Below are 25,337 nucleotides of genomic sequence, written 5' to 3' on the forward strand. Positions count from 1 at the left end.
AGCGGCGCCGTGTTTCCGCCGGCCGGGAGGCGGAGCGGGGGCGGCCGCGGCCGGGCGGAGCAGCGGCGGCAGAGCCGAGCGGCGCCGGGCCGGGCCGGGGCTGTCAGCGCGGCGAGCGGGGCCCCAGCGGGCCGGGCCATGGCGGGCGGGCGCTGAGGCGGCGGCGGAGCGCGGCGGGGCGGGCGGCCGGGGCGGCGGCGGCGCGCCGGGGCCATGCCATGCCCGTAGGGAGAGATGCCTTTGGGAAATGGAGCCGCCGGAGCACCGCGCAAACATGGCGCCCCGCGGCTGCCGCTGCCGGGCTGGTGCCTGCTCTGCTCGCTGCTGTGCGGGGGGCTCGCCGCGACCCCGGCCCCCGCCTGCCGGCCCTGCGCCCCGGGCTGTGCCTGCGCCGCGCCCGCCTGCGCCCTCAACTGCTCGGCCCGCGTCGGGGAGAGCCCGGGGGCCGCCGTGCCCCCCGCCGCCACCGCGCTGTGAGTACCGGGCGCGGCCGGGCAGCTGGGGATGGGCCCGCGCCGGGACGTGGGCAACCGCGGTGGCCTGCCGGGTGTATGGAGCGGGGAGCTCGGCGGTCGGGAGTTTGGTTTGCGGGGTTCCGTGCGGGGAGTTCGGTGTTCGGGAGTTTGGTTCGGGGGGTTCTGTGCAGGGAGTTTGGTTCGGGGGGTTCTGTGCAGGGAGTTTGGTTCGGGGGCCTCCGAGCCGGAGTTTGGTTCCATGCCGGAGTTTGGTTCGGGAGGTTCCATGTTCAGGAGTTTGGTTTGGGGGGTTCCATGTGGGGAGTTTGGTTCGGGAGGCTCCGTGTTCGGGAGTTTGGTTCGGGCGATTCCTTGCGGGCAGTTTGGGTTTGGGGGTTTCGTGTTCGGAATTTAATTTCGGGGGGTTTCGTGTTCGGGAAGTTCTTGGGGAATAACGGGAGGAGGGTGTGCGGGAGCGAGTGTTTGAATAAATTGGGGGGTTGCACACGTTTTAAAGCCAACCCGAAAGACGCAGCTCACACGTAACAAGCCTTTCTCCGTGGCCGGGATGACAGATGTGTTTGTGTCTGCTTGTTGTGGGTAGGTCAGTCAGGCGCGTTCGTGAGTGGCACTGCAATGGTCCATGTGCTCTGTCACTGGAATCAGCTCGCTGCGTGACGCAAGAAACAGACGCAGGGGAAAAGTTTGGTTTTCCATAGGGAGCAGCTTTTCAGTTCTTGACGAGACAAAAGCATCGAGTGATTCATATAAGAAAGATGACGTGGGGCCTGGCGTGGTGCACAGATCTCACATGAGCTAATTTCTGGTGGTATTTCGCTGCTTGAAGGGTCTGCTTCTCTGTTTGGATATTCTTAGCTAAACTTCCACTTTTGGTGTCAACACAGAGATACTGCAGAGGTTGTGGAGTACCACAGTAAACATACATTGTAGGTTTCGCAGGCTGTGTCTGGATTAACTTCAGGAAAATATGCACATCTCTAAATCCAGCAGCCAAGGTGTTTTCCAGCTCTTTTCTTGCTAGATATATTTAGACTTCTGCAAACAAACCAGCCATTGTTTGTTGCAGAAAGTCCCTAACTGGAAAAGACTGGTTTTTATTAAGGAGGTTCTGGATTTCTGTTATCTGTTGTTGCTTTGAGATGGGGCTCTGCAGCTCCCCAGGCTGCTCGCTGCTCACTGTGGAGCAGCCTCCTGAAGGCTGTGATGATCAGTCCTTCACTTGGCTTTTCGAGGATTTGGGGCTATTACAAAGTGTTTCTGTGGTTATTAAAGTTGGTAGTAAGTGTTTGAGACTATGTTATTGTTGTTCAGAGGCGCTGAGTTGTAAAAGCTCCCAGAATGTTTTGGATATTGTGCAGTGACAGATGGAAGTGGGACATAAAGCTCTTGCAGGTGAACAAAGCCATGGGAAGGGGAGATGCTCCAGAGCGATGGATGGTGTTTGTGGCACCGTGTTCTGATTGCAGAAGTGTTTGTGTAGGGCACAGAGCTCGAGTTTGGAATTCAGGCTGTGGAGTCATCCGCGTCAGGCAGCTCATCACTGTGTGTGTGCTGGCTGGAAATGTGTGCTGGTCCTGTTCTGAGGGCTGGGCTGGAGTGGGTTTCTTTCAGGTTTACTGCCCTGTTTGGCCTCCTGGTGATGGCAGAGAATGCAGGTGCAACCACTCTTGTTAAAACCATGAAGAGTTTACAGATTGATTTCTGTTGGGATGGAAGGGACTGTGCTCATGGCTCCATGAGGTTATGCCAGTGGTTTTTCCTAATAATTTCACATTCCCTTTGTTGAACACGGACAGATAAATAACGTTTATATATTCTCTCATTAGAGGAAAAAATATTTTTTAATATCTCAACAACCCCTTTTTAAAAAATTAATTAATCCAGAATGAAAGCAGCCTTTAGGAAGGCCGAGTTCTGAAAATTCCCAGCGCCAGAATTCCCGGCCATTTGCTCACAGCAGCGCTCAGCGACTGCGATTCCGAATTTCTGGCTGCGGCAGGGAGGCCTAGGAAATGAATTCCTCTTGTATTCCGACGTTTTAGACGGGGCAGCCTTGAGGAAATCAATGCCAACCGCGGCCGCGCTGTTACCAGGAGCACGGGGAAATGTCCCATCCAAGGAATCACTAAGGAAATGGGCTCTGCTGCTCGCAGACAGCACATAGCTCGCTGGAAGCGGTCTCCAGGCAGAGCGAGCGGGGATATTGGCCCCTTCCCATGGCCACAGTCAGGTTCTTGAAGGGTAACGCAAAGTCTGCCTGGAACCAGGAGCAAGGGCTGTTTTCCCAAATAATCCGCAGTGCGCGACACGCGGATCTGGACTGGGGGAGCGAGGCTTGGAGTGGCAGAGTTTGCACTTCTGAGCTCCTGTGTCCCAGGAATGCTCTCATCCATCTCTGTTCAAGTGCTTTGCTCTCAGCGCTACTGGATTTTGTTCACGTTTATTTAAGCCTGAGCTGTTTCTTGAGCTTTCATCGCTTATTTCGTTCCTGGAGTGGAAATAAATCTCATCGAGGCTTTCCGACTTTCCCTTGCAAATACTGCTTTCTTCTGACACCTCTTCGGTGTCGTGGCGGGTTTGAAGTGGAAATTAGAATCTCGATCTAAAAGGATGAGAGTGGAAACTTCCTTTATTTTCCCCTCATTAGGATGGAGTAGTGTTTGTGGATAGGTGAGAAGGAGAAGCTGGGATCAGAGGAGCTCTGCTGTTGCCAGGCTCCTGCAGAAGTGGGGATCAGAACTCCCATCCAAAACCCAGTGGGGTTTTTTGTGGATTTGGCAGTGAGCCCTGGGGTTGCACTGCCCAGCCGGTGACTTCACCTAAATAAACCTTAAAATAAACAGATCCTGTGATTCGGGAACCTGCAGTCTGGAATTTTAAATTTCAAGGGTCAGCAGCGATTGGTAGATTTTGATATTATTACATGAGGCAGGAAAAGCCTTTTCAAGGCTTGGGGTGTCTTCAAAAGCCATGAGGGGACAAAAATTTCCAGTTTAAATTAAAATCTAATTCAGGTAAACCCACAGGCAGTGGAGTGTCTGTACAGTAATGTCCAGGCCACAAAAGCAAAATAGCTCTGCTGCCGTTCCTAGAAAAAACGGAGACAGCCTGGAATGTCATTCTTGTAGGGAGCCATATCCCAGCGAAAACAAGGCTGCGTTTCTCTTTTGTGAGAGATTTTGGAGAGGGGAAAAAGGCCCAAATGAGGTGCTAGATAAATATTTTGCCAGCGAGATTCTTTCAGCCTGTGGAAGGGACCAGCCCCATGAGCAGCTCGTTCTATAGTGTGAGTGTGAACAAGGAGGCGATTCTGTGGGGTGGTGTCGGAGCAGAACGGGCTCCGCTGTTAGAGAGGGCTGGGCTGTTTATTGTGCTCCTTCCTAAAGCTCCAGAGAACTCTCAGTGCTGCTCCCACCACTGAGAAACTTTTTAAAAACGAAAACTTTTTCTTAGTGGTGTTTCAGAGTGTATTAAGAGAAATGTCCAGCTCAGGAAGAACAGGCATCCACCGGAGAGGCGGATTTGAAGGCGCTCCTGCTCTGTGGCAAAAATTGCAATTGAATAATCCCAAGCAGCATCAACATGTCTCACTTTTGTGATGTGTAGTGTGGTGCGGCCAAGCCTGCAAACCCCAGTAGTGACAAATCCCCACATGTTAAAGAACTGTAATTAAACCTCTTGGAGCCCCACGAGGCAGGACGAGCTGCTGGTGGAACCCTCTGGCTTTCCTCTGACACCTGGTGTGGTTTTTTTCCTGTGCACTGTTTACACTGATTTTTCCCTGTGTTTCCTGACATTTTGAAGTTTCCTGGTGGTCTCTTTCTGTGTGTTGCCTTTTCCTTGTTGGAGTGAAAGTGAGGGCTGCTCCTGCTCTTCTCCTGCTGGCAAGCCCCCGGCAGGTCTCTCTGCGTCTCACTCAGCTGCTTTCATTCTGCTCTCACAAAGAGTGGATTTGAAAGAAAACCACTCACTCAGAAGGTAGAACTCATATGGTTTGTTAGTGCTTCTCTGCCTTTTATCCCGTTTTAATGGGATTCCTTGTTTTATCTCTTGTCATGCCATGTTTTCCACGCTGTGGTTTCCATAACGCGGCTCGGCGTCATCCTTTCCCCGTTCCTCCAAGCTTTGTTGTCCTTTGATTGATTGTTGCAGTTCAGCTTGATTTTGTGTTTTATTTACTCCACATGTCCCCAAACATTTATCTGAGTTGTAGTAAGTGAGTAGCAAAGTGAGCAGGGGAAGGAGGACAGCTCAGGAGCAAAGCTGTGCATTCCAGTGCCAGGGTGGAGCGGGCTGGGAGCTGCCTGCATCTTGCTCTTGATGTGAGGAAAATGCATGGAGCAGTGTGGGCAATAGAATGGATTTTGGGGGACACAGCACTTGTGAGTTAGTCCCTCCACGGCCAACAGCAGGATTTTAGGCAGTCTCTGTCAGGCTCAGAGGGAAAATTTCCCGTCTCTTCCCCAGTGGAAAGTTGGCAGCTCCACTCCCGGCTGTGCTCACGGTGCTGTTGCTGTTCAGAGGAATGGCTGCTGCTGCTCACCAGCCCACCCTTTTCTCCCCCCACATCAAACCAGCCTCCTCTCCCTCCCCGCCATCCCTCCCTTCTCTCCAGCCCTTGCTGAAATGTGGCTCCAAGGCTGGAGAGCCGCGGTGGCTGCGGAGCTGCCGGCCACGCTCCCCTTCAGCTGCACAGACGAGCTGTGCTGAAGGACACTGTCCTGCCCCAAAGGAGGGTGCTGGTGTCCCACCAGACCTCTCCAGCCCTCATTTCTCTGCCTTCCTTTGCAGTAAAGAATGAGCCTGTTTTTCATATCGAATCCCTGCTCTTTACGTAGACGCTGAAGCGAAGTTGGCATCTCAGTTTGCCAAAACTAAAAATGTCAATTGAAACATAATGTTAGGTTTTTTGCTTTGCAAAGGGCACAAAAAGCAAAACTCATGTGATTGCTGCCATTCACGTTTATTTAAAGGATAGCTGTCATCAGGAAGAGCATCAAAAACGTGCAAGCTGTAGCATTTGCAGTGTATTTATAGGAACCGTGACCAATAAAGAGATTTTGTCATAGAATCACAGAATCCTGAAATAGTTGGGGTGGGAAAGGATCTTAAAGAGCATCTCCTTCACTCCTCTGCTGTTGGAAGGGATACCTTCCTTTGGACCAGGTTGCTCCAAGCCCCATGTCCAGCCTGGCCTTGGGCATTTCCAGGGATCCAGGGGCAACCACAGCTGCTCTGGGCACCCTGTGCCAGGGCCTGCCCACCCTCACAAGGAGGAATTTTTTCCATATATCAAACTTCATTTTTTCCTCTTTGGTGTGAACCCATTCCCACCTGTCCTGTCACTACAGGTCCCTCTCTGGCCTCCCTGTGGCCCTTTAGATACTGGAAGGTGCTGTGAGCTCTCCGTGCAGCCTTCTCCTCTGCAGGCTGAACTTCCTCAGCTTTCCAGCTCTTCCCTTTCCCTTGAAAGATCACATCCTTTTTGATGATGTGCAGATAAGCAAAACACATAATTAAACCAATTCCTCAGCCAGCTGTTTCTGCTGCATTAACAGCAGAATAGTTGCCCTCAGGTTAGGAGCAGGTAAATCTCCTCTGCTTCCTGGCATCAGGCCTTGGAGGAACCTCTCTGAGCTGAGCTCGGCAGGGAAGTTTCAGACGTGGCATATGGTCCTGTGTGACTGTGTTTAACCTGCTGTCATGTTGAATTCAATTAGCAGCCCGTGCTGAGGCAGTGTGATGGGCTGGGTTGTGACAGGACTGGATGTTCATTCACTCTGTGGTAGCAGATCTCCCACCTACGGCATTGCTGGGTGCTGGAGCGTGGCCCTGCTGTTCCTGCAGGCTGTGGGTGCCCTCTGGGAGCTGGGGGATCCCCATTTCTCACTGCAGTGGTGCTGGCAGATGCTCTGGGGGACCATGGGCTGTGCTGGCTGCCCCAGCAGCCCCAGCCTGCAGCAGCTTGTTCCAGCAGGGCAGCCTGGAGGGACACAGGGTCTGGATCCGAGCCATGACTCCACCAGCTTGTTCCTATTCATCCAAAATTGTCCCTGGCCACCACACCATGGCCTCCTTTCTCCTGGTGACAGCTGGCAGCTCATTTTGTGCCAGCCTGTGCGGGCAGCTCCTTGTGTGGAGAAGCACTCTGGGCTCTGTATCATGCAGTTTGTGTGTCTGTGATGGAGCCACAGGGTCTAACCCTGGTTTGGAAGGGACATATGCAGGGTGGGTTTGTAGCCTTCCCAGAGCCTGTGCTCACTTCCTTGGACAGAGCTCCTGGTCCTTCAGAGAGCTCCAGGAGAGCTGGAGAGGGCCTTGTGACGAGGGCATGGGGTGCCAGGACAGGGGGGAATGGTTTCACACTGCCAGAGGGAAGGGTTGGACGGGATATTGGGAGGAAACTGTTCCTTGTGAGGTTGCCTGGAGAAGCTGGAAATTACCCAGGCCGGGTTGGACAGGGCTTGAAGCGCCCTGGGGCAGTGGAAGGTGTCCCTGCCATGGCCGGGGTGGCACTGGATGGCTTTGGGGTCCCTCCCAGCCCAGAGCATTGGGTGATCCCCTGGTTCTGTGGTGCTTGCAGATCCCCAGCCATGGCCTCTTCCCAGCTCCATTGCAACATCCCTGGCAGCCCCTCAGCCCTGGCTCCCTCAGGATCCCTGTGGCTGCTCCGGGCTCCTCTGGCAGGGACAGCACCAGCATCCAGAGGCAAGGGAGGGTTTTCCCTGCAGGGACAGGCAGTGGCTCCTCTCTGTCCTGCCCCTGGCCTGGGAGATTGGCAGGGATGCTGTGGAGCCCTGGGACAGGGCTTGGGGGCTCTGCTCCTGCTGGGAATGGTCTCTGGTCCTGGTGGGAATGGGTTCTGATCCTCCTGGAATGGGTTAAGCAGGCTGCTCGGGGTTCTGTTCCTTTTGGAATCCGTTCTGCTCCTGCTGGGAATGGGTTAATTTGTCTCCTGGGAATGAGTTAAACGGGCTGCTGGGAAAGGGCTCTGTTCCTGCTGAAATGGGTTAACTGGGCTGCTGGAATGGGTTCTGTTTCTGCTGGAATGGGTTAAGTGGGCTCCTGGAATGGGCTCTGTTCCTGCTGGAATGGGTTAACTGGGCTGCCGGGGAATTCTGTTCCTGCTGGAATGGGTTCCGCTCCTGCTGGAATGGGTGCTGTTCCTCCTGCAACGGGTTAAGGGGCTCCTGGAACGGGTGCTGTTCCTGCTGGAACGGGTTAAGGGGCTGCTGGAACGGGTTAAGGGCTCCTGGAACGGGTTAAGGGCTCCTGGAACGGGTTAAGGGGCTCCTGGAGCGGGTGCTGTTCCTGCTGGAGCGGGTTAAGGGCTCCTGGAACGGGTTAAGGGCTCCTGGAACGGGTTAAGGGCTCCTGGAACGGGTTAAGCGGTTCCCGGCCGAGCCGTGGGAGTGGCGCTCCGAGGAGCGGGCCCGGGGTGTGGGCTGAGCCTCCGGAGGGAGGAACCCGAGGAACAGCTAAGCCTGGGAAAGCGGAGCCCGGCCGGGCTGTGCTGGCCCGAGCTGAGCGTTTCTCTCTCAAACCCGGCCGGGGGTGGAGCGAGGCCGGGCTGGAGCTGCGGCTTTGGGTTTGGGTTAGGTTGGTGACAGCGTCTGTGTGCTGTCCTGGGGCATTCCTGCAGCGACAGCCCCAGGGTGATGAGCTGGGGGTGATCCCTTCATCCCTAAAACCGTGCTGGGAGTGCGTGGATCCCTTTGGGAGCTGCAAAAAAAAAAAAGAAAAAAAAAAACCAAACCAAAAAACCGTGATTTTTTTTTTTTTTTTTTTTTTTTTTTGGTATGTGTATTTTTGTAGCACAAAAATGCTGCTTGAAGAGGCACTCCAGAAGTGCCTCTTTTGGTATTTTTGTATTTTTGTATTTTTTGTACCTCTGTGCTCACCCGCTCTCCTCGCAGCTGGCTGGGTGTGTGTGTTAGGGTTTGAATGCAGCCTTTGCACGTGTGGCTTGGAAAATCCAGCTGTTCATTCCTGCCTCTGCTGCCGGTGCTCCCAAATGCCACCTTTCCAGGAGCAGGATGCCCATCCTGGCACAGGGGACCTGGTGAAAGGCTCTGAGCTCTGGCAGAGCCTGTGCAGGCAGTGTGGTGCTCAGCAGAGTTGGGTTTCACCCCTCCCCAGATGAAAAAAACAAGGTTTGGAGAGCTTTGTGGAAAGAGTGAGCTTGCAAAGGAGGAGTTTGGATAGGGAAAGAGCAATCAAGTGGCACCTTCCATGTTTCCTATTGCTGCACCAGCTCTGGGGTCTCCTGGATTGGTTCAGGCATAGCAAAAGGGCAGCTCTTACCTGAGACCCGATCCAGGCAATCCTGCAAAAGCATCAGCTTGGAGAATGGGCACTTGCCTTTGAGGCTGGCAGAGCTGCTGCCATCCCAGCCTCCCCAGTGATGCACAGTGACTCCGCAGGGATCTGTGTCCCAGAACTGCCCTCACAGCTGAAATGAAATATTCTCCCATTCCCTAAAGCCAAACACAGCTCTCATCTGAAATACTCTGCAGAGTGATTCCCTGGGAGAAGAGTTTCCATTGGAAAATATCCTGGCTCCCAGCCGTGCTCTGTGGAGCAGTTGTGCAGGACAGCCTGCTGCTGCTACCTGGGTGATTTTCTGGAACAGGGCTGCTAACACGAGCAGGAGTTGGTGGAGCCGTTAGTCAGGATCCCTTCTGAGCTCCTTCACTACACAGCAAAAAGGAGATTCCCTGTCCTGCCAGCCTCTGGACACAGCAGCAAACACAGAGCCACTGCCATGAGGAGAGTGGCGTTGGCCAGAGATTCATAAGTAATGAATTAAATCTGTGCAGAGCAAAGGTTCCTATTGGAGTGTGGGAACATTTTTACTCCTGCAGAGGGAAAACATGAAGTCAGTGGCTTTATAGGCTGAGCTCTGCCCCCCCTGATTGCATGGATCGGTGCAAAGGCTGGATCAGAAGTCTTAAAAAAATTACTGTAGACAAAACTGAGGTGGGAAAACAAAAGCTGGAAGAAGCCAAGGGTTAGGCTTTGTTGGTCTCTGGGTTGTGTTAAGAAAATTCACTGTGGCTGGTATCTGTGGTGGGTTGTGTTCCTTCAGCAGTGAGGAAGGGCTTTATTGAAGGAAAATTAAAGGAAAGCTGCTTCTCCTGTGTGCAGGAGAGCTGTGCCGGGCACAGCACAGATCAAGCAGCGCCCTGGAGACAAAGCTGGAGCTGTCTGGGTGGCACTCGAGGTTCTGCTGCGCTGACACAAGACAGTTGCCAAGGTTTAATTGAGAGGGAGGACACACCCTGCTTTCTGCAGGGACTGCCAGGAGCATCCCTGGCTCCTGGATCTGGGTTTTGTACAACACAATAACTTCAGTAGCCCGGCAGCCAGACCCCGAGCTCCAGAGCCCTCTGTGTGCTCCCTCCTGTCCCTCCCTGCATCCAGCAATTAACCATTGCTTGGGAAGCTCTGAACCATTCCCTGGAAAGATCTGAACCGTTCCTTGGAGAGCTCTGTGCCTTCCCAGTGCCTGCAGCACAGTGGCCTGTCAAGGCAGCAGTGCCACTGGCCTTGGGGAGTTCAATTTCTGGTTACATGCACAGGTTGCATCTGCCACAGCCACAGATTTAAGTGGCATTAACTTGGGTTTGCTGTGCTTTGTGTGTAGTGCCCTGTGCTGTGCAGCCACTGGGAACATTTCCCTCTGGATCAGTGTCTTTGCAGCAATTAAAGGGTTAATTACAGCTGGCCATCAGATCTCTCAAGCAAGCCAGCAGAGCCCACTGTTGTGCTCTGTGTTCCTGTGGATTAGCCAGGCACATCCAGGTCTTTAGCTTGAGCCTATCACTTCAGAGGGAGCTGGGAGAGTTTGGGAATTCCTCTCCCAGCACGGGAGAGTTTGGGAATTCCTCTCCCAACACGGCAGAGTTTGGGAATTCCTCTCCCAACACGGGAGAGTTTGGGAATTCCTCTCCCAACACAGGAGAGTTTGGGAATTCCTCTCCCAACGCCCATTCCTGCAGGACCCACAGCTTCCCCTGAGCTAGCTCTGCTCTGGCTGCTTGGGAAGGACATTCCAGAATCATCAGAGGATCTTTTCACAGAATCCCGGGGTCATTTAGGTTGGAAACACCTCTGATCTCAGCGGGTCCAACCTGTGTCCGCTCCCCCTTTGAGGATGGATGCTGCTCTCACAGGTGGGTGCTCTGATCAGCGCCTTCAGCTCCCTGTGCACACTGAGCACAGCTCCCCTGTTCCCCGGGGCAGCTCCTGGAGCTGCTGCTCCCTCTCCTGCTTGCCCTGCAGCAGCCGTGGGGGCTGTGAGCAGGGCCAGAGGAGCTCCTGTGTGTGCCCTGGGTGCTCGGTGCGTACCTTGGCTTGGGAGGGAGCTGAGCTACTGGGGGCAGTGTTGTCTAAGGGCTGGAGCAGGATTCCTGCTCTTGTTTGCAGCCCGACCCTGCTGCTGCTGCGGGCTGGGCTCTCAGGGTTCCTCTGCATCCCTCTCCTGACTGAGCCGTGGCTGAGGCTCCACTGAGTATTGCCCTGCTTGTTGATGGGAATCGGTGCTCCTGGAGTGTTCAGTGCTTGGCTGCCCTGGCTTTGTGGTTCCTGCTTGCCTGGTGCTCTGCTCATCCTCCAGTACAACATCCCCAGCAGCTCTTGGGAAGGTGAATCTCCAGCCTGAGCAAGGTGAGCATCAGGGCAGCAAAATGGAGATGTGGGCTCACTTTGACAGGATCACTGGGACCCTTGGTCCTGCCTTCCCACCCCTGCTTGGCCTTCAGCCTCTTCTTCCTCATCCTCTGCACCAAGCACAGCCTTGTGCTGGGGGAGCATCCCCAGTGGCAGGTCCTGGAGCAGCAGGGTCCCACTGTGCTCCCGTGGCTGGACAACATCAATTTTGCTTTTAAGGCATCTGGAAAAGAAGCCAAGGTTAGTTTTCTGCCCAAGTTGTACTTTTTGTTCAGGGCAGAGCCATCAGTTTCCCAAACAGAGACATCAGGCCCCAGCTGGGGGGTCAGAGCTGTGTGCAGTGCAGGGAGCAGCTCCTGAGGGGAGTGTGGCTGCATTTCAGTGTTCCCACGGAGTTTGGGATGGCAGGGAGGGCTCCCATCCTCCTCCTGCCTGCAAACCCGCCTGTGCACTTCTTGGAGTCCTAATTCTGGCTGCCTCCCAGGCTGTGTGGCAGGAGAGTCGTGGAATAACAGAATTGTTAAGGCTGGGAAAACCCTCCAAGATCCCTGGGTCCAACCATTCCCCCAAGGCCACCACAAATCCTGTCCTCGGCCTTTCCTTGGACACCTCTGGGGATGGTGACTCCACCACCTCCCTGGGCAGCCCCTTGCACTGCCTGACAGCCCTTCAATGAGGAAACTCCTGCTGCTGTCCACCCTGAGCCTCTCTCTCAGGGAGATCATTGGGTGGCACAAGGGGAGCCAGGGGGGACCATTTGGTGGCACAAGGGGACCTAGGTTCCATCCTGGGCCCGTGCTGGGGTTCTGGATTAATCATTAGTGCCCTTAATGGGTTGCAGCTCAGAGGCAGAGCCAGCACATCACCTGAGACCCTGCACAGCACTCAGGGGGATCAGGTGCTGGCCCAGCTCTGCTGCCCAGCTCTGGGGCTGCCAGGAGGGAAAGGAGGCAGTGGTTAATAGGTAGGATGGAGTTAATCATCCACTGAATTCCTCGGCTGCAAGCTCTCTCCTCAGTGTTTTTTCTGGTGCTGCTGCTGGAAAGGAAATGGGGCTGTGTGGAGCAAAACCACACTTAGCAGCTCACAGTAGCCCGGGTGTGTGCAGGATTTCTTGCCTTGTGCTGAGGGTGGAGCTCCCCTCTGAGAGGAGACGCTTGGATGATCTGAGCAGTGCTGGGATATTTGATATATTTGATATATTTTCACCTTTCCCTTTGGGTGCCTGGGCCAGGCCCTGGAGGAGGAAGTGTCTGCACTTTCACTGCCTGACACCCAGGAAATATCTATATTTTTCTCACAGTAGTCAATCCCCAACAACTCAGACAAAAGTGAGAGAAGTTATCTTAATTAATAAAATAGCAAGGATGCAATTGCTTACAAAAGTCCAGCTCTGGCAGCCCAAACATGAGTCAACTACCTCTCGTAAATCTTGAGATTAAAATGAAACAAAAGAAGGCCCAATGCTGATGCCTTTTGTGACTCCCATGTAGGAGACACCTGGGAGCATCTGTGTCTCACTGAGGAGATACAGAGCAACAATAGATTCCAACAAAATAGAAGGGAAGGAAAAAAATAGAGATTATAATTTTTGTCATGATTCCAGGAGACAAGGGAACCCACCCCTTCTTTTAGGACAAAACTGAGTGTATTTTCTAATTGTTTTTGGGGTGAGGATGAGTGATGTAGAGCCACGTACCATGGGAGCAGGTACAGGAATTTGTCACATGTGAGTGAAAAATAACCCAGTTGGTGTTAGTCATGCTGCAGAATGTGTTAGCAGCTCAACAATGGCCTTAAACACTGAGTGGGATCCAATTTAAACCCATAAAAGTGAGGAAGTCTGGACTTGGAGCCTGTTCTTGTACCTGTGTGCACAGCTGTGCGTGGAGCAGCTGTGGCATAAACGGCCCAGGATGGTGTTGGGATTCCTTTTTACTCCATTCAACAGTTGTCATTTGTTTCCAAGGGTTGGATTTTATTGCTCCTCCTGTTTCACACAGCAGGAAATTAAAAAAAAGCAGCCCAGCACACGAGAAACAAATGCAAATTCTTATTTGCTCAAATTCGGCTGAATGTAGGAGCTGGGGCTCCAGGTTGCTTCACAAAAATGTTTTAATGTCTGATGATTCTGAATGTGATAAAAAGATGTGAAATCCATGCTCAGGCCTCTGAGTGGTGACTTAGAGGTCTAACCATGGTGATTCTGTGATTTGCCTTTTTGTGTTACATGGGAGCACCGTCAGGAGCACAGAGCCCTTTCTGCAGTTCCAGCCCAGGCTGAGCATGGACAAAAGGTGGTGACCTTGCTTCTGGTGCCTTTCCTTCTCTCTTCCCAGCCCTGGAAGTGTCCAAGGCGGGTGGAATGGAGCTCTGAGCGCCTGGTGCAGTGGAAGGTGTCCCTGCAGAGCAGCCCATGGATCAGCAGCACCCTGGAGGTTCAGTCCTTGTGCCTGTGTGGGTTACACAACCCCTGTGCACAGAGCCAGGGCAGCAATGTCCTCTTGGATCTGACGGGAAGAGGGGTGCTATGGAAACCTAGCTTGTTGTTATTATATGGGAATGAAATTTATTATTTCTCTCTTCTGCCTCGGTTTGTGATCACGCCATGCAGCAATTTTTAGCCTTGGCAAGAAGGTGGTTTAGCATCAGACCAGAGATGCAGCTTAACTCAGTGTCTGCTGCAAATCCTCAGTGCTGGGGCTGAGGGAGAGGGCAGATTCTCCTCCTGCTGGTTTATGAGTGTCATCCTTCTGTGGTGGCCAGAGTTTGCCAGGGATGTTTACCCAGAGCTTGCAGCGTGTGTGTGGAGCTGAGGGGGGATCAGGCTTTGGTGTCCTGCTGATCCCAGCCTGCTCTGGAGTCCCTGCAGGGCTGGGAGCTGGGCACAGAGCACTCTGCATGCCCTGGCTCCTCGGGGCACCCTGTCTGTGCCATTCTGTTTGTCTTGGCCTTGCCTCGGTGTTTCCTTGCTCTTCTTTCCCTTTTAAACAAAGCAGATTTGCTGTTGGTTTGTGTGTGCTGTGAACAGCCTCTTACACAATCACCCTGGTGGCTTTCTGCAGAATAGGGAAGAGTGATTTGGGATTTAATCATTAAACTGGCACGGTCCAAGACAGTTACCTGAGCCTGAAGTGCAGCATCAGCCTTGGGCTTCTGTTTTAACCAGCATGAATCGAAACAACAACAAAATCAATCTGTTTTACTGTAGGAAAAATGTCCAGAGTTCCCCAGCACAGGCCCTGGGTTGATTCACCTGAACTCCAGGTGTTTACTGCTGTAGATAAGTCCAATACCTGAAGTCTCCACACATCACACAGTGAAAAACTCACCAAGAAAGGGCAAATGAACCACGAGAGACCCACCAGGGCAGATGTCCCTGGAGCTAACAGACTGGAGTGTGTGAGGTTCTGTGCAGCAGTGTTTAATGGGATCAGGAAAGGGATCCCTCCCAGCAGTATTTGCAGGTATTAAATCATTAAGGAGATTAGCAGAGTTGCAAGACCTTTCTGTTTTTTCCCCTCTAGACAGTTTATTCCCCATAATGATGTTCTTATAAAAGGATTAGAGGCATTGGTGCTGTGAGAGAAGGGAACGGGCACTGTGGTGATCCTCCCTTTGACAGATCCCTGACAGGATTGCAGTCTGAAGTGAATGGAATTATCCTTCCTCTGATTCCTCAGAGAAAAATCACAGAACAATGGAGTGCTTTGGGCTGGACCTTAAAGACCATCTCATTGAGGGACACCTTCCACTAGAGCAGGTTGGTCAGGCCCCATCCAGCCTGGCCTGGGACCCTCCAGCTGAGAGAGAACCAGAAATGTGCATCACCTGCACGTGCTCTGACTTGAGAGCACTCTGAGGAGCAGATTTAGGTGGGATATTGGGGTGAAATTCCTCCCTGTGAAGGTGTGGCAGTGTCCAAGGCCAGGCTGGGTGGTGCTTGGAGCAGCCTGGGAGAGTGGAAGGTGTCCCTGCCATGGCAGGGGGTGGAATTGGATGGGCTTTGGGTTCCTTTCCCACCCAAGCCATTCCAGGATTCTGTGAGCTTCGCAGGGATCAGATGGTTTTCTGTCTCCCAAACCTGTTCTGAAGGTCTCCTAGAGGGGCAGCTGAGGCCCAGGCAAGCTGCTCCTATCCTCTGTACCTACCCTGGGCCTCTGAACATCAGCGTTCTTGAGGCAGAAATATTCTGACTGCATCACAGAAGACTTCCTAATGCTGAAAGGAAGCAGCCCAACCACACACGTTATTAATGCCAGAAACATGCAAATGGCTTTTGTACGGGAACCAGCAGCTCTATATTGGGTTCTAATTGGGTTTTGTTTTCAGAAGGAAGATATTTAAGGTTCTATACTGAACATGCTGCAAAAACATTGAGAGCAGAGCCCTCCAACCCAAACAAGCACGTTTGAAAAAGGCTGGGGGAGCTCGAATCAGGGATTAGGGGAAGCCTGTCCTGTGGCATCTCCAGGCCAGGTCCCTGTGCTGTCTGTCCCTGGCTCTGGGCTCTGCCCTGCCCTCTGATTTACAGCCCTGAGCATCCACCAGAGCTGCTGCTTAAGGAATTCCTCGAGTGTTTCTGTTCCAGTAGGGATTTGTGGGCCTGACTTTGAGTTATGGAGCCTTTGTGCTAGAGAGATGTTTACAGCCAAACTTGGAAGCCCTTTCTCCCTTGGATTCCTGGAAACGCTGTTATCTCAAGCTTCAGGAGGGGCTTCTGCACAGAGACCACCCAGGACTCAGAGCTACCTGTCCCCAGAGCACCTCCCTGCCCCTGGAATTGGGCATGGCTTGCACCTGGAAGGGCTGGAGCAGCAGAGATGGAGACATCCTCATCTGCAGCGTTTCTGCCTCATGTGTGGTGCCTTCAGCCTGGTGGGCAGAGAGTTCTGTGCTTGTTTCTGTGGGGGAACATCCCTCCTGAGGGCCTGCAGGATTCTCCCTGGTGCCTTCCCTTCTTCCCTGCCCTGGAGCTGGCTCTGCATCCACTGCTCTTGCTGCTCCTGCTTTCCTTCAGAGGCTTTTTTAAATTTTATTTTGTGCATCAGTTGCATTGTTACCACATCTGCATCCTGCCAGCTAGTGATCACTGCATGAGGAGGGAACGCTGTCCCTGTTCTGTCACCTGCCCCGTGGCCACGCCAGGCGGGCCACCACAAACCAGTTTAACCAGCAAACCAGTTTAACCAGCAAGCCTGTAGGGCCACAGTGGGAAGCAGCTCCTCTTGCTGCTGTGGCAAATTGCTGCTTTTCAGTGGGGATGGAGAAACACCCCTGGTCTTGTCTCTCCTGGGATTTCCCTTAGCACAAGAAAAGGTTGGTCCCCTGGAAGAAATGTGGTCCCCAAGGGGGTGTCAGCAGTGGGAGCCTGGCTCTGTCCTGGCTCTGGGGGAGGGCAGGGGAGCTGAACAGAGAGATCTGATCAGAGCAGGGTGGACAGGGGGATGTGGCCAGAGCAGAGCTGGACAGTGGGATGGGACTGGACCAGAACTGGACAGAGGGATGTGGCTGGAGCAGAGCTGGATAGTGGGAAGTGGCCAGAGCAGGATGGACAGAGGGATGTGGCCGGAGCAGAGCTGGACAGGGGGATGGGACTGGACCAGAACTGGACAGAGGGATGTGGCTGGAGCAGAGCTGGACAGTGGGAAGTGGCCAGAGCAGGATGGACAGAGGGATGTGGCCAGAGCAGAGCTCCAGGCAGGAGCTGGCCCAGCGTTACATAACGCACCAGAGACACGTTCAAGTGATTAATTTGAGGCTCTGGCAGCCGCTTCCCTGTAATAATATTTTAAACATGACTTTTCCACTGGCCCTTGCCAGCGATCGTTACTTTGCGCTGTGGAGGCTGTAAAATTTCACTTCAAGGATGGGTTTCACTCCCGTTACAGAATGTGTCTGGAATGTGCAGATGTTTCCTTCGGGGAATAGGGAGCCAATGGGCTCTAACACACCAGCCCTGCGGGGAGGACTCAGCGTGCTGAGCAGCCCTATTCACAAAATCCCAAACAAACGCTCACACACACAGGGCCCGCGGAGGTGCCCGGCCGTGGGCATGCAAACCCAGGCTCTGCTGGAGCCCAGGGAGGTTCTGGGCTGGGGTGGTCACAGAGGGGTCTCTCGGAGGGTCCTACACAGTCCCACAGATTCCTGATTTCTGGAGGGGTTGTGCAAGCTGTGGCTGGCCGGGTGCAGATGAGGTGCTTCGGGATGATGTGGTCGCTTCCAACCCAAACCATTCTGGGTTCTGTTGGTTTTGAACTGGAACAGGGCAGGGTTAGATGGGAAGAAATCTTTGACTCAGAGGGTGGTGAGACCCTGGCACAGGTTGCCCATCCCTGGCAGTGTCCCAGGCCAGGTTGGACAGGGCTTGGAGCACCCTGGGTTAGTGGGGAAGGTGTTGGGATTGGAGCTGGATGGGCTTTAAGGTCCCTTCCAACCCAAACCACCCTGGGGTTCCATCATTAACCTCCCACAGGTATCCAAGGGTTGTGCATGTCAAGGACAAAGCAGCTGCTGTGGATGTGCCAGAATTAGAGAAAATGGGAAGATGGGGTTTAATTGCACAAAAAAAATAGATTGCATGGAGAGCAGAGAAGGCTGAAAATTGCTTTTTATGGAACAGCTTCAAATTAAGGAGCTTCAAATTAAGGCTGTAACCATCCCTGAGGGATATGTGGTAGGGCTGGTCCTCTTTTAATAGGATGATACAGCAGAGCATTAATATTTTTTACTTCTCTAATTTTCTCTTTCCTTATCATCTTCAGTGCAAAGAAGGGGAGAACAAAGCACTGGGGCATCAGGTCCTTAAAGAGGAGCCCTTAAAGGGTCAGTGATGGACACAGGGAAAGCTGCAGAGGGACGTGGGAGGGCCAGGACAAGGGGAATGGCTTCACACCAGCACAGGGAGGGTTAGGGGGGATTCTGGGGAGAAATGCTTCCTGTGAGGGTGCTGGAACACTTCCAGGGCACAAATTGCCCAGAGAAGCTGTGGATGCTCAAAACTCTGCCTCTGGCACTGTGAGAGCCTGAATTAGCAGTGGAAGCTCTTAAGAGAAAATAGATAAACAAGATAGAAAAGAGAAATGTTGGTTGTGATGAGCATGGGCTCAGCTCAGGCCCATTGAACACTGATAAGCAAAAGAATCTTAAAGCAAAGTCTCTGTCCAGCAAAGTTGGGAAGAGTAAAGAGTTTTTCAATTATATTGGGAATTAAAGGAGATAGATGATACTGGTCTGTTAATAGATGAGCATGGTCAAGTTATCAATGAAGATACAGAAAAGGCAGCACTGCTCAGTAAATATTTCTGTTTTCTATTTGGGAAAAAGCCAGGTGATGTATTTGTATCATATGAGGATGATGAAACACTTTCCACTCCAACAGTAACCGGGGAGGATGTTAAACAGCTGCTATTAATGTTAGACCTTCTTAAACCAGCAAGTTCAGAGATTTTGCATCCAAGAATTTTAAAAGATCTGGCTGAAGAGTCCTCTGGGCTATTAATGCTCACTTTTAATGGATTTTAGGGCCTCGGGGAGATTCCCAGGGACTGGATCAAAACAAACGTGGTGCCAGTGTTAACAGAAGGTAAATGGGGTGGTACAAACACTCATTAGCCCAATGTCCTGATTTTCTGTCCCAGGGAGAAACAATGCTGTGCCTAGCATGGCATCAGCTAAAAATTAAAGGGCACGGTGTAATTAGTGGCAGTCAACGTGGAAAATCCACTTATGGAAAAAAGATCTCCCAAACCTCTGCCTTTTTAAGTAACTTTGCAGATGGAGGAGCAGAAGATGCTGACGTTGATGTAATACACATCTGATTTCTGCAAGAAGTCAGAATTTGAATTCTGAGTCAAGTTTTTGAGTTTTGACTCAATGTCACATGTATTTGTGACACTGGAATGAAAAAAGGCAGCACTACAGATGTTAAAGGGATTAAACATTGGCTCCAGGATGTTTCATGGAAGGACAGACTTGACCCAAAGGGTTGTTTGGGTTGGAAAACACCTCCAGGCCATCCAGTTCCAGCCCCCTGCCATGGGGAGGGACGCTTCCCCCGAGATCAGTTTGCTGCAGCCCAAACCTTTCGGTGATTCTCGGTGTTTATGTGGGACGGGAGCATCCTCTGGAAGGCTGGGGGTGCCTGCTGGGGCTTGGGCAGGAACAGGAGTGTGGAACCTGTGTGGAACCCGATGATTTGCAATATTGGAGCTGCTGGGATGAGCCATGGGTGGAAAGCACCCCTGGGCTGTGCTTTGGCTGTGGTTGGGGTCTGAACCTGCTGCACTTTTTGCTCTTTTTGCTCCCAGCCCTGCTGCTCTGGGGGTTTCCTGTCGCAGGCAGTGGCTGTGAACCCAGGGCTGTGCTCAGCCTCACACAGCAGCACCAGAGTTTACTTTGGGCTATTTTTAAACATATCAAGCACTAATCTGACGGCCCCAGATCCGTGAGTTTTCCCTCTGGGAGGAAGAAAATAAATCAGGAGGCTCATCAGCTCTCCAGCACAGGCTGTGCTGCAAAACCCTGCTCAGAGTTGGTTTCCTTTGCTCACAATGCTCTGCCAGGACCTCAGTGGGTTTTCCTTTCTTCTTGTCCTTCTCCCCATCAGTGTTTAGGGAACATCCCATGCTGGAGCTGAAGGATGCTGGTGAGAGCCTGAAACGGGGAGCCTCTTAAATGAAATGTTGTTGGTAAAACAACATTTGCTGCTGTTTCTCTGTGTTTCATGAGACATTCCTGCGTTTCTGGATGTGTGTCTGCTGTACCTGCCACGAGAGGCTTTGCTGCTGTTTCTGCTGAAGCCTCAATCCTTTCTGAGCTCCAGGGCTTGGAGCACCCTGGGCTGGTGGAAGGTGCAGGAACTGGGTGATCCTGAAGGTCCCTTCCCACCTAAACCATTCCAGAGTCCCTGATGCCTGTGAGGGCTGTGTTTTGCTGCCTGTGCTTTGTTTTCCCTTTGTTTGTGCTGCTGGTGCCTGACAACCACTGCCTGCTCTGTGTGAGGAATGGCAGAGTTATTTCCCAGCTGTCTGAAGAAATGCCTTCTGATCTGAGGCTGCCTTATCAGTCTCACATTCCCTCAGCTGGGCTGTGCTCTGAGCCCAGCTCACAAGTGGCAGGAAGGGTTTTGCAGGTCTCCCTGGGTTTTGGAGGGTCAAGCCTGGTTTGTGAATCTCGTTCTGTATCAGTGATGCCCAAATTGCTCCCCTGTTCCTTTTGGGGTACAAAACACAGATACCCCAGGGGGTTTCCAAGGAAACATTCAGACTTTAGCAGTGTTTGCAGATGGGATGTGTGCTTTGGAGAAGACTCCTGGAGTTCTCCATGTCCCCTGGCTCCAGCTCAGTGTCACATCCCTGTGACCAGTCCAGCATCATCCCGAGCCCTCTGCATCCTGTGAGCCCTGCCCGTGGCTCCTTTCCTGTGCACTGCAGAATTTACAGTGCTAGGGCTGGATAGAATTGGGGTTTTACTGTTTCTCACATCCCTAGAGGACAGCTGTCCAAGGAAAAGGAATTATTCCAATAGAAAAGCCTCACTTACAAAAGAAATACAAATTGAGTCATAAAAAACCAGGATGCAAAGATTATCTACGCCATTCCCTGTCCCAGTGGTGAGTTAATATCAGCAATACCTAAACATTTATTGAAAACTCTTCACTTTGTGTAAGGAAGATGAAGCACTGAGCGGCTCAGCTGTGTAATCCCTAAATTACAGCTTCCAGAGGGCTCCCTCTTTATGGTGAAATCAGATGTTCCTGGGCTCCCAAAGGCTGATTTGGAGACGTGCTGGGTTCTCAGAAGGGCAGAGCTGGGCACTGGGCTTGCTGTGAGCTGGCACACAGGGCACAGATGAATTTTGGGGGAAGAAGTGTGACCTGCATGGAGAGCACTTGTCTTTGGGCTGCAGTAGCATCTGCTCGAGCTGTGCCACGTGTGCTGGGAAGATAGTTGGATTTATCACATCTCTGGTTGCTCTGCAGAGTTTCCATGAGGCAGATGAGTGTTTGCAGGGCTGACATTTCCCTGGCTGGAGCTGCAGACAGCTCGTTTGCGTGCGGCGCTAATTGCGGACAGCGGCTCGATTGCAGTGTTTGGGTTCTGGAGCTCTCTGCTCTTCCCCTCCTGGCCCTGCTGGCACAGGGCTGGCTGTGCTGAGCTCTCTCCTTGCTTTGTGCCCCCTGAGGTCAGCCCTGGGCAGAGAGGGCAGGAGCAGGGCTGGTGCCAGCCCAGGCAGTGCCAGCTCCTGCTGGCTCAGAGAGTGGCAGGGACCTCTCAGGTTGGTGCCATCCCTGTACCCCCCTCCCTGTCCCCTTCCTGGCCTCCCCAAGCTCTCCTGGTGATGCCCCAGTGCCCCCCTCACCTTTGGCTCCCTTGTTTGACTGTTGGGGATGCAGGGATGGATCAGCTCAGGGTGGGGATGACTTGGAAGGGGCTGAGCTGCTGATGCCCCAGCGCCCCCCTCACCTTTGGCTCTGTGTTTGACTGTTGGGGATGCAGGGATGGCTCAGCTCAGGGTGGGGATGACTTGGAAGGAGCTGAGCTGCACGTCCTGGCTTTGGGATCGCCCTGGGCAGGGAGAGGGATGGAGCACAGGGTGCCATGGCTGCAGGACAGCGCTGCCAGAGCCTGACGTCCTGCCTGAGGTCACACATCCCTGTGTCCCGGGCTCCATCCAGGCTCCACAGCCTTATTTGGGAAGGGCTGCGGGGAGCTGCTGCCTGCAGGGCTCTGAGGAGCTGCTCCTGGAGCACAGCTGCTCTGCAGACAGCTCCCACCTGCAGGGAGCCCTTGTGCTGACCCTGCCGGGGCTGCCTGGCCGTGCTGGGAATGCTCCATCCATGGCTGGGCCACCCTGGCCGTGACAGGGCTGCCCTGGCTATTGTGAGGGTGTTCTGAGTGTGATTGGCATGCCCTGGCTGTGGCTGGGATGCCCTGGCTGTGATTGGGATGCCCTGGCCAAGGTTGGGATGCCCTGGCTGTGCTTGGGATGCCCTGGCCATGACAGGGGTGCCCTGGCTATTGTGAGGATGCCCTGGCTGTGCTTGGGATGCCCTGGCTGTGCTTGGGATGCCCTGGCTGTGTTTGAGATGCTCTGGCCATGACAGGGGTGCCCTGGCTATTGTGAGGGTGTCCAGGGTGTGATTGGGATGCCCTGGCTGTGGCTGGGACACCCTGGCAGTGGTGCCATAGCTGTGATTGCAATGCTCTGGTCGTGTCTGGGACACCCTGGCCGTGCTGGGGGATGCCCTGGCTCTGTCAGGCTCTCACAGCCCCTTTCCTTAGGCCCCAGCCTTGGTTTATTCCTGCAGACCCAAGGGTTTTTGTTGTGCTGGTGCTCAGGGAGAGGCTGGAGCAGGGTGAGGCAGGGCTGTGAGCTGAGGGAGCAGCGTTGCTCCATGCCCTGCTCACGGTGATGGAGTGACCTGCTCGTGGTCCTGCAGAGACCCCTGGCTCTGCTCCTGCCCCGTGAGGGGGCACTGGGAGGGCTCTGCTCTCCTCGGGAGAGCACAGGGTGAGCAGAACATGGCAGAGATGCTCGTCTCGCCTTGCATTTCCTATCAGCAATCGGGATTTTGCTGTAGGGAGAAAACCATTCCATTTTTAGATGAATTCTTGCGAAAAAGTGTTTTGGGGCAAATTCCTTAGAGAGAGCCGAGGACTTGGGCCAGCGTTTGAAACTCGTAAATTCAAAATGCACAAATAAATTGTCCTGGTGCTGTGACAGCCTTGGGGAGAGGAGGGAAAGGCCCCTCTTGGTGATGTGTGACCGTGTTCACAGGGGTTTTGGATGAGGGAAGAGATGAGGATCTGAATCCATGTTTCAGAAGGCTGATTGATTATTTTATGATACATATTACATTGAAACTATACTAAAAGAATAGAAGAAAAGGTTTCATCAGAAAACCACAGAATCAGAAAGAATGATAACAAAGGCTCTGTCTGAGACAGTCCTAGCCACCTGACTGTGATTGGCCATTAATTACAAACAAACCAACACGGGCCAATCCCAGATGCACCTGTTGCATTCCACAGCAGCAGATAATCAATGTTTGCATTTTGTTCCTGAGGCCTCTCAGCTTGTCAGGAGGAAAAACCCTAAGGAAAGGATTTTTCATGAAAAGATGTCTGTGACAGTGCTGGGCTGCAGCTCTTGGGGTGATGTGTGGTGGACCTGGAATCCTTTTGCCTTGGAAAACCCCCATTTCAGCATGAAAACAGTAACTGTGGGTGAATATCTCCCATTTCCCTCCTGCCTGTGTTGAAAAGCAGAGAGCTCCTGGTGCAGGAGAGGTGTGAGGGTGTCCCTGTCCCTACTGCAGGAGCACAGCATTGCTCCCTGTGCCCAGCACACAGGAAAACCCCTGGCTTTCCAGATTTCCAGAGCCATTTGTGGAAATAATCTCTCTCATCACCTCTGCTCACCAGTGCTGCTGCTTCTGCAGTGCTTCCTTGGAGAGGTGCAAGCCAAAAGACGAAGGGAAAAAAGGAATCTGATCAGCAAAACCCTGTAATTTTTCCTGGCTCGGGCAGGCAAAAGCACACAGAGTTTTTCCTGCTCTTTTCTGGAAACTCTGTTCTGTGTGTCAGGCAGGATCAGCTCTGTGCTGCCTTTTGTTCCTGCAGACAGGCAAGTGCTTGCCATGGCAACCTGGAGGCAGCCCTGGGGCTCTGCAGGGCATCTCTGGGCAGATCTGGCAGGCCATGGAAGGCTCTGGAAGCTCCGGGCTTTGCTGTGCCTCACCAGCCATCCCACGTGTCCCTGTCCTTGTTGTCACTGCTCGCAGGGTGTGGAACAGTGCGGCCTGGCTTGTCGCAGGATCCTGCAGTGCTTTGGGTTCAGAGGGCCCTCAGAGCCCACCCAGTGCCAGCCCTGCCATGGCACGGACACCTCCCACTGTGCCAGGGTGCCCCAGCCTGGCCTGGGCACTGCAGGGATGCAGGGGCAGCCTCAGCTGCATGGTGGGGTGAGAAATGGGAGCAGTGCTGGGAGCTGTGTTCCCTGTGCCCTCAGGGGCTTTGCTGCCCCTCAGGAGCCTCAGCCCTGCTGGTGGTGTTTTGTGGAGATACAGCCAAAAACTCCACAACTTTGTGGAAGTTGTAAAGCCGGTATGTTTATTATTGCAGTGCCAGACGCATGCGGAGATTGCTCTCCTTGAAAGACATGTGTACCTCTGGGGGCTTCAGGTGCCTTTTTATCCCCCTCTCAGATACACGCGCATACAGTTCCACAATAGGTTCATACATATTCATTTTTACGAATTTCAGGTGACATTTGCCGCTAGTTCTTCTTTATCAGAAAGAATTCCTGGGTCAGGTTGACCTGCTCTCACAGCAGTCTCTGTCTCTCTCCCCTTATCTCTGTCCTTCACTGAATCCCTGAGCCTAGGCCTTGCAGTCAGGCTACATAGCTATGTTTCAAACTACGGGCTTAACTCAAAAATGTACATTTCACCTAAATCAAAATGGATTTCTGCCCTGGAAAATTTTCCACTTTGCCTCAGTGGCTCTCAGACCTGGAGCCCTGGCCCTGCTGAGCTCTCAGCCCTGGGGCTGCTCTCCCTGCTCTGCCCCAGCCATGGGCTCCTCTCACTCAGACGTTCTCCGTCTCTGGATGCTTTTCCCATTACTGTTCTGGCAGGGCTCCCTGCACCAGAGGGGCTGGGGAAGCTCTGCCCTGCCTCTGCCTCCCTCCCTTTTGGTGAGATGGAGGCAGAGCCCACAAATGACATAATGAGAGCATGACATCAGCCTTGGCAGCGGGGCCGTGCTCTGCTGAGCGTTCTGTGTGCCGTGGAAGGAGGGAGCAAACAGCAGTGCCCAGACCCAGCCTGGCCACAGCCCCTGGGCTGGCACTGAGGGGGCTGCTGGGCATCGCTGAGGGATGGAGGGGTGCCACTGAGCCCTCCTGCTGCCCTCAGTCCTCTCGTTCCCTCCCTCTTCCATTGGCAATGCAGCAGCTGAGAAAGGAGCCAGTTCTTGGGGCTTTTCCCCCAGAATTCCCCGATTCCATGGGCAGCAGTCTGGCTGGTGCTGTGTGTGCTGGATCCACCCTCACCCTCTCTGTGTGGCTATGACAGCTCAGGGATGCACCCAGCATCACACAGCGAGTCCTGGCAGGGCTGGGATGGAGCTGAAGGCTCCCAAGGCTCAGGCTGACGCCCTCATTACTGAATATTCCCTTATT

At 53.2% G+C, this 25,337-nt stretch overlaps 1 protein-coding gene across 1 annotated transcript in view; it reads left to right on the top strand.

Moving 5' to 3' along the window:
• Positions 1–234: 234 nt before the first annotated feature.
• The window catches only part of PKD1 (polycystin 1, transient receptor potential channel interacting), a 72,273-nt gene continuing 47,170 nt past the window's right edge, over positions 235–25,337 (top strand). The window contains exon 1 of the mRNA XM_058035195.1: positions 235–473. Coding sequence (XP_057891178.1) covers positions 235–473 — 239 coding nt within the window. The remainder of the gene's footprint in view (positions 474–25,337) is intronic.

Source organism: Melospiza georgiana, chromosome 16, assembly GCF_028018845.1.
Source record: "Melospiza georgiana isolate bMelGeo1 chromosome 16, bMelGeo1.pri, whole genome shotgun sequence".
Lineage (NCBI taxonomy): Eukaryota > Metazoa > Chordata > Aves > Passeriformes > Passerellidae > Melospiza > Melospiza georgiana.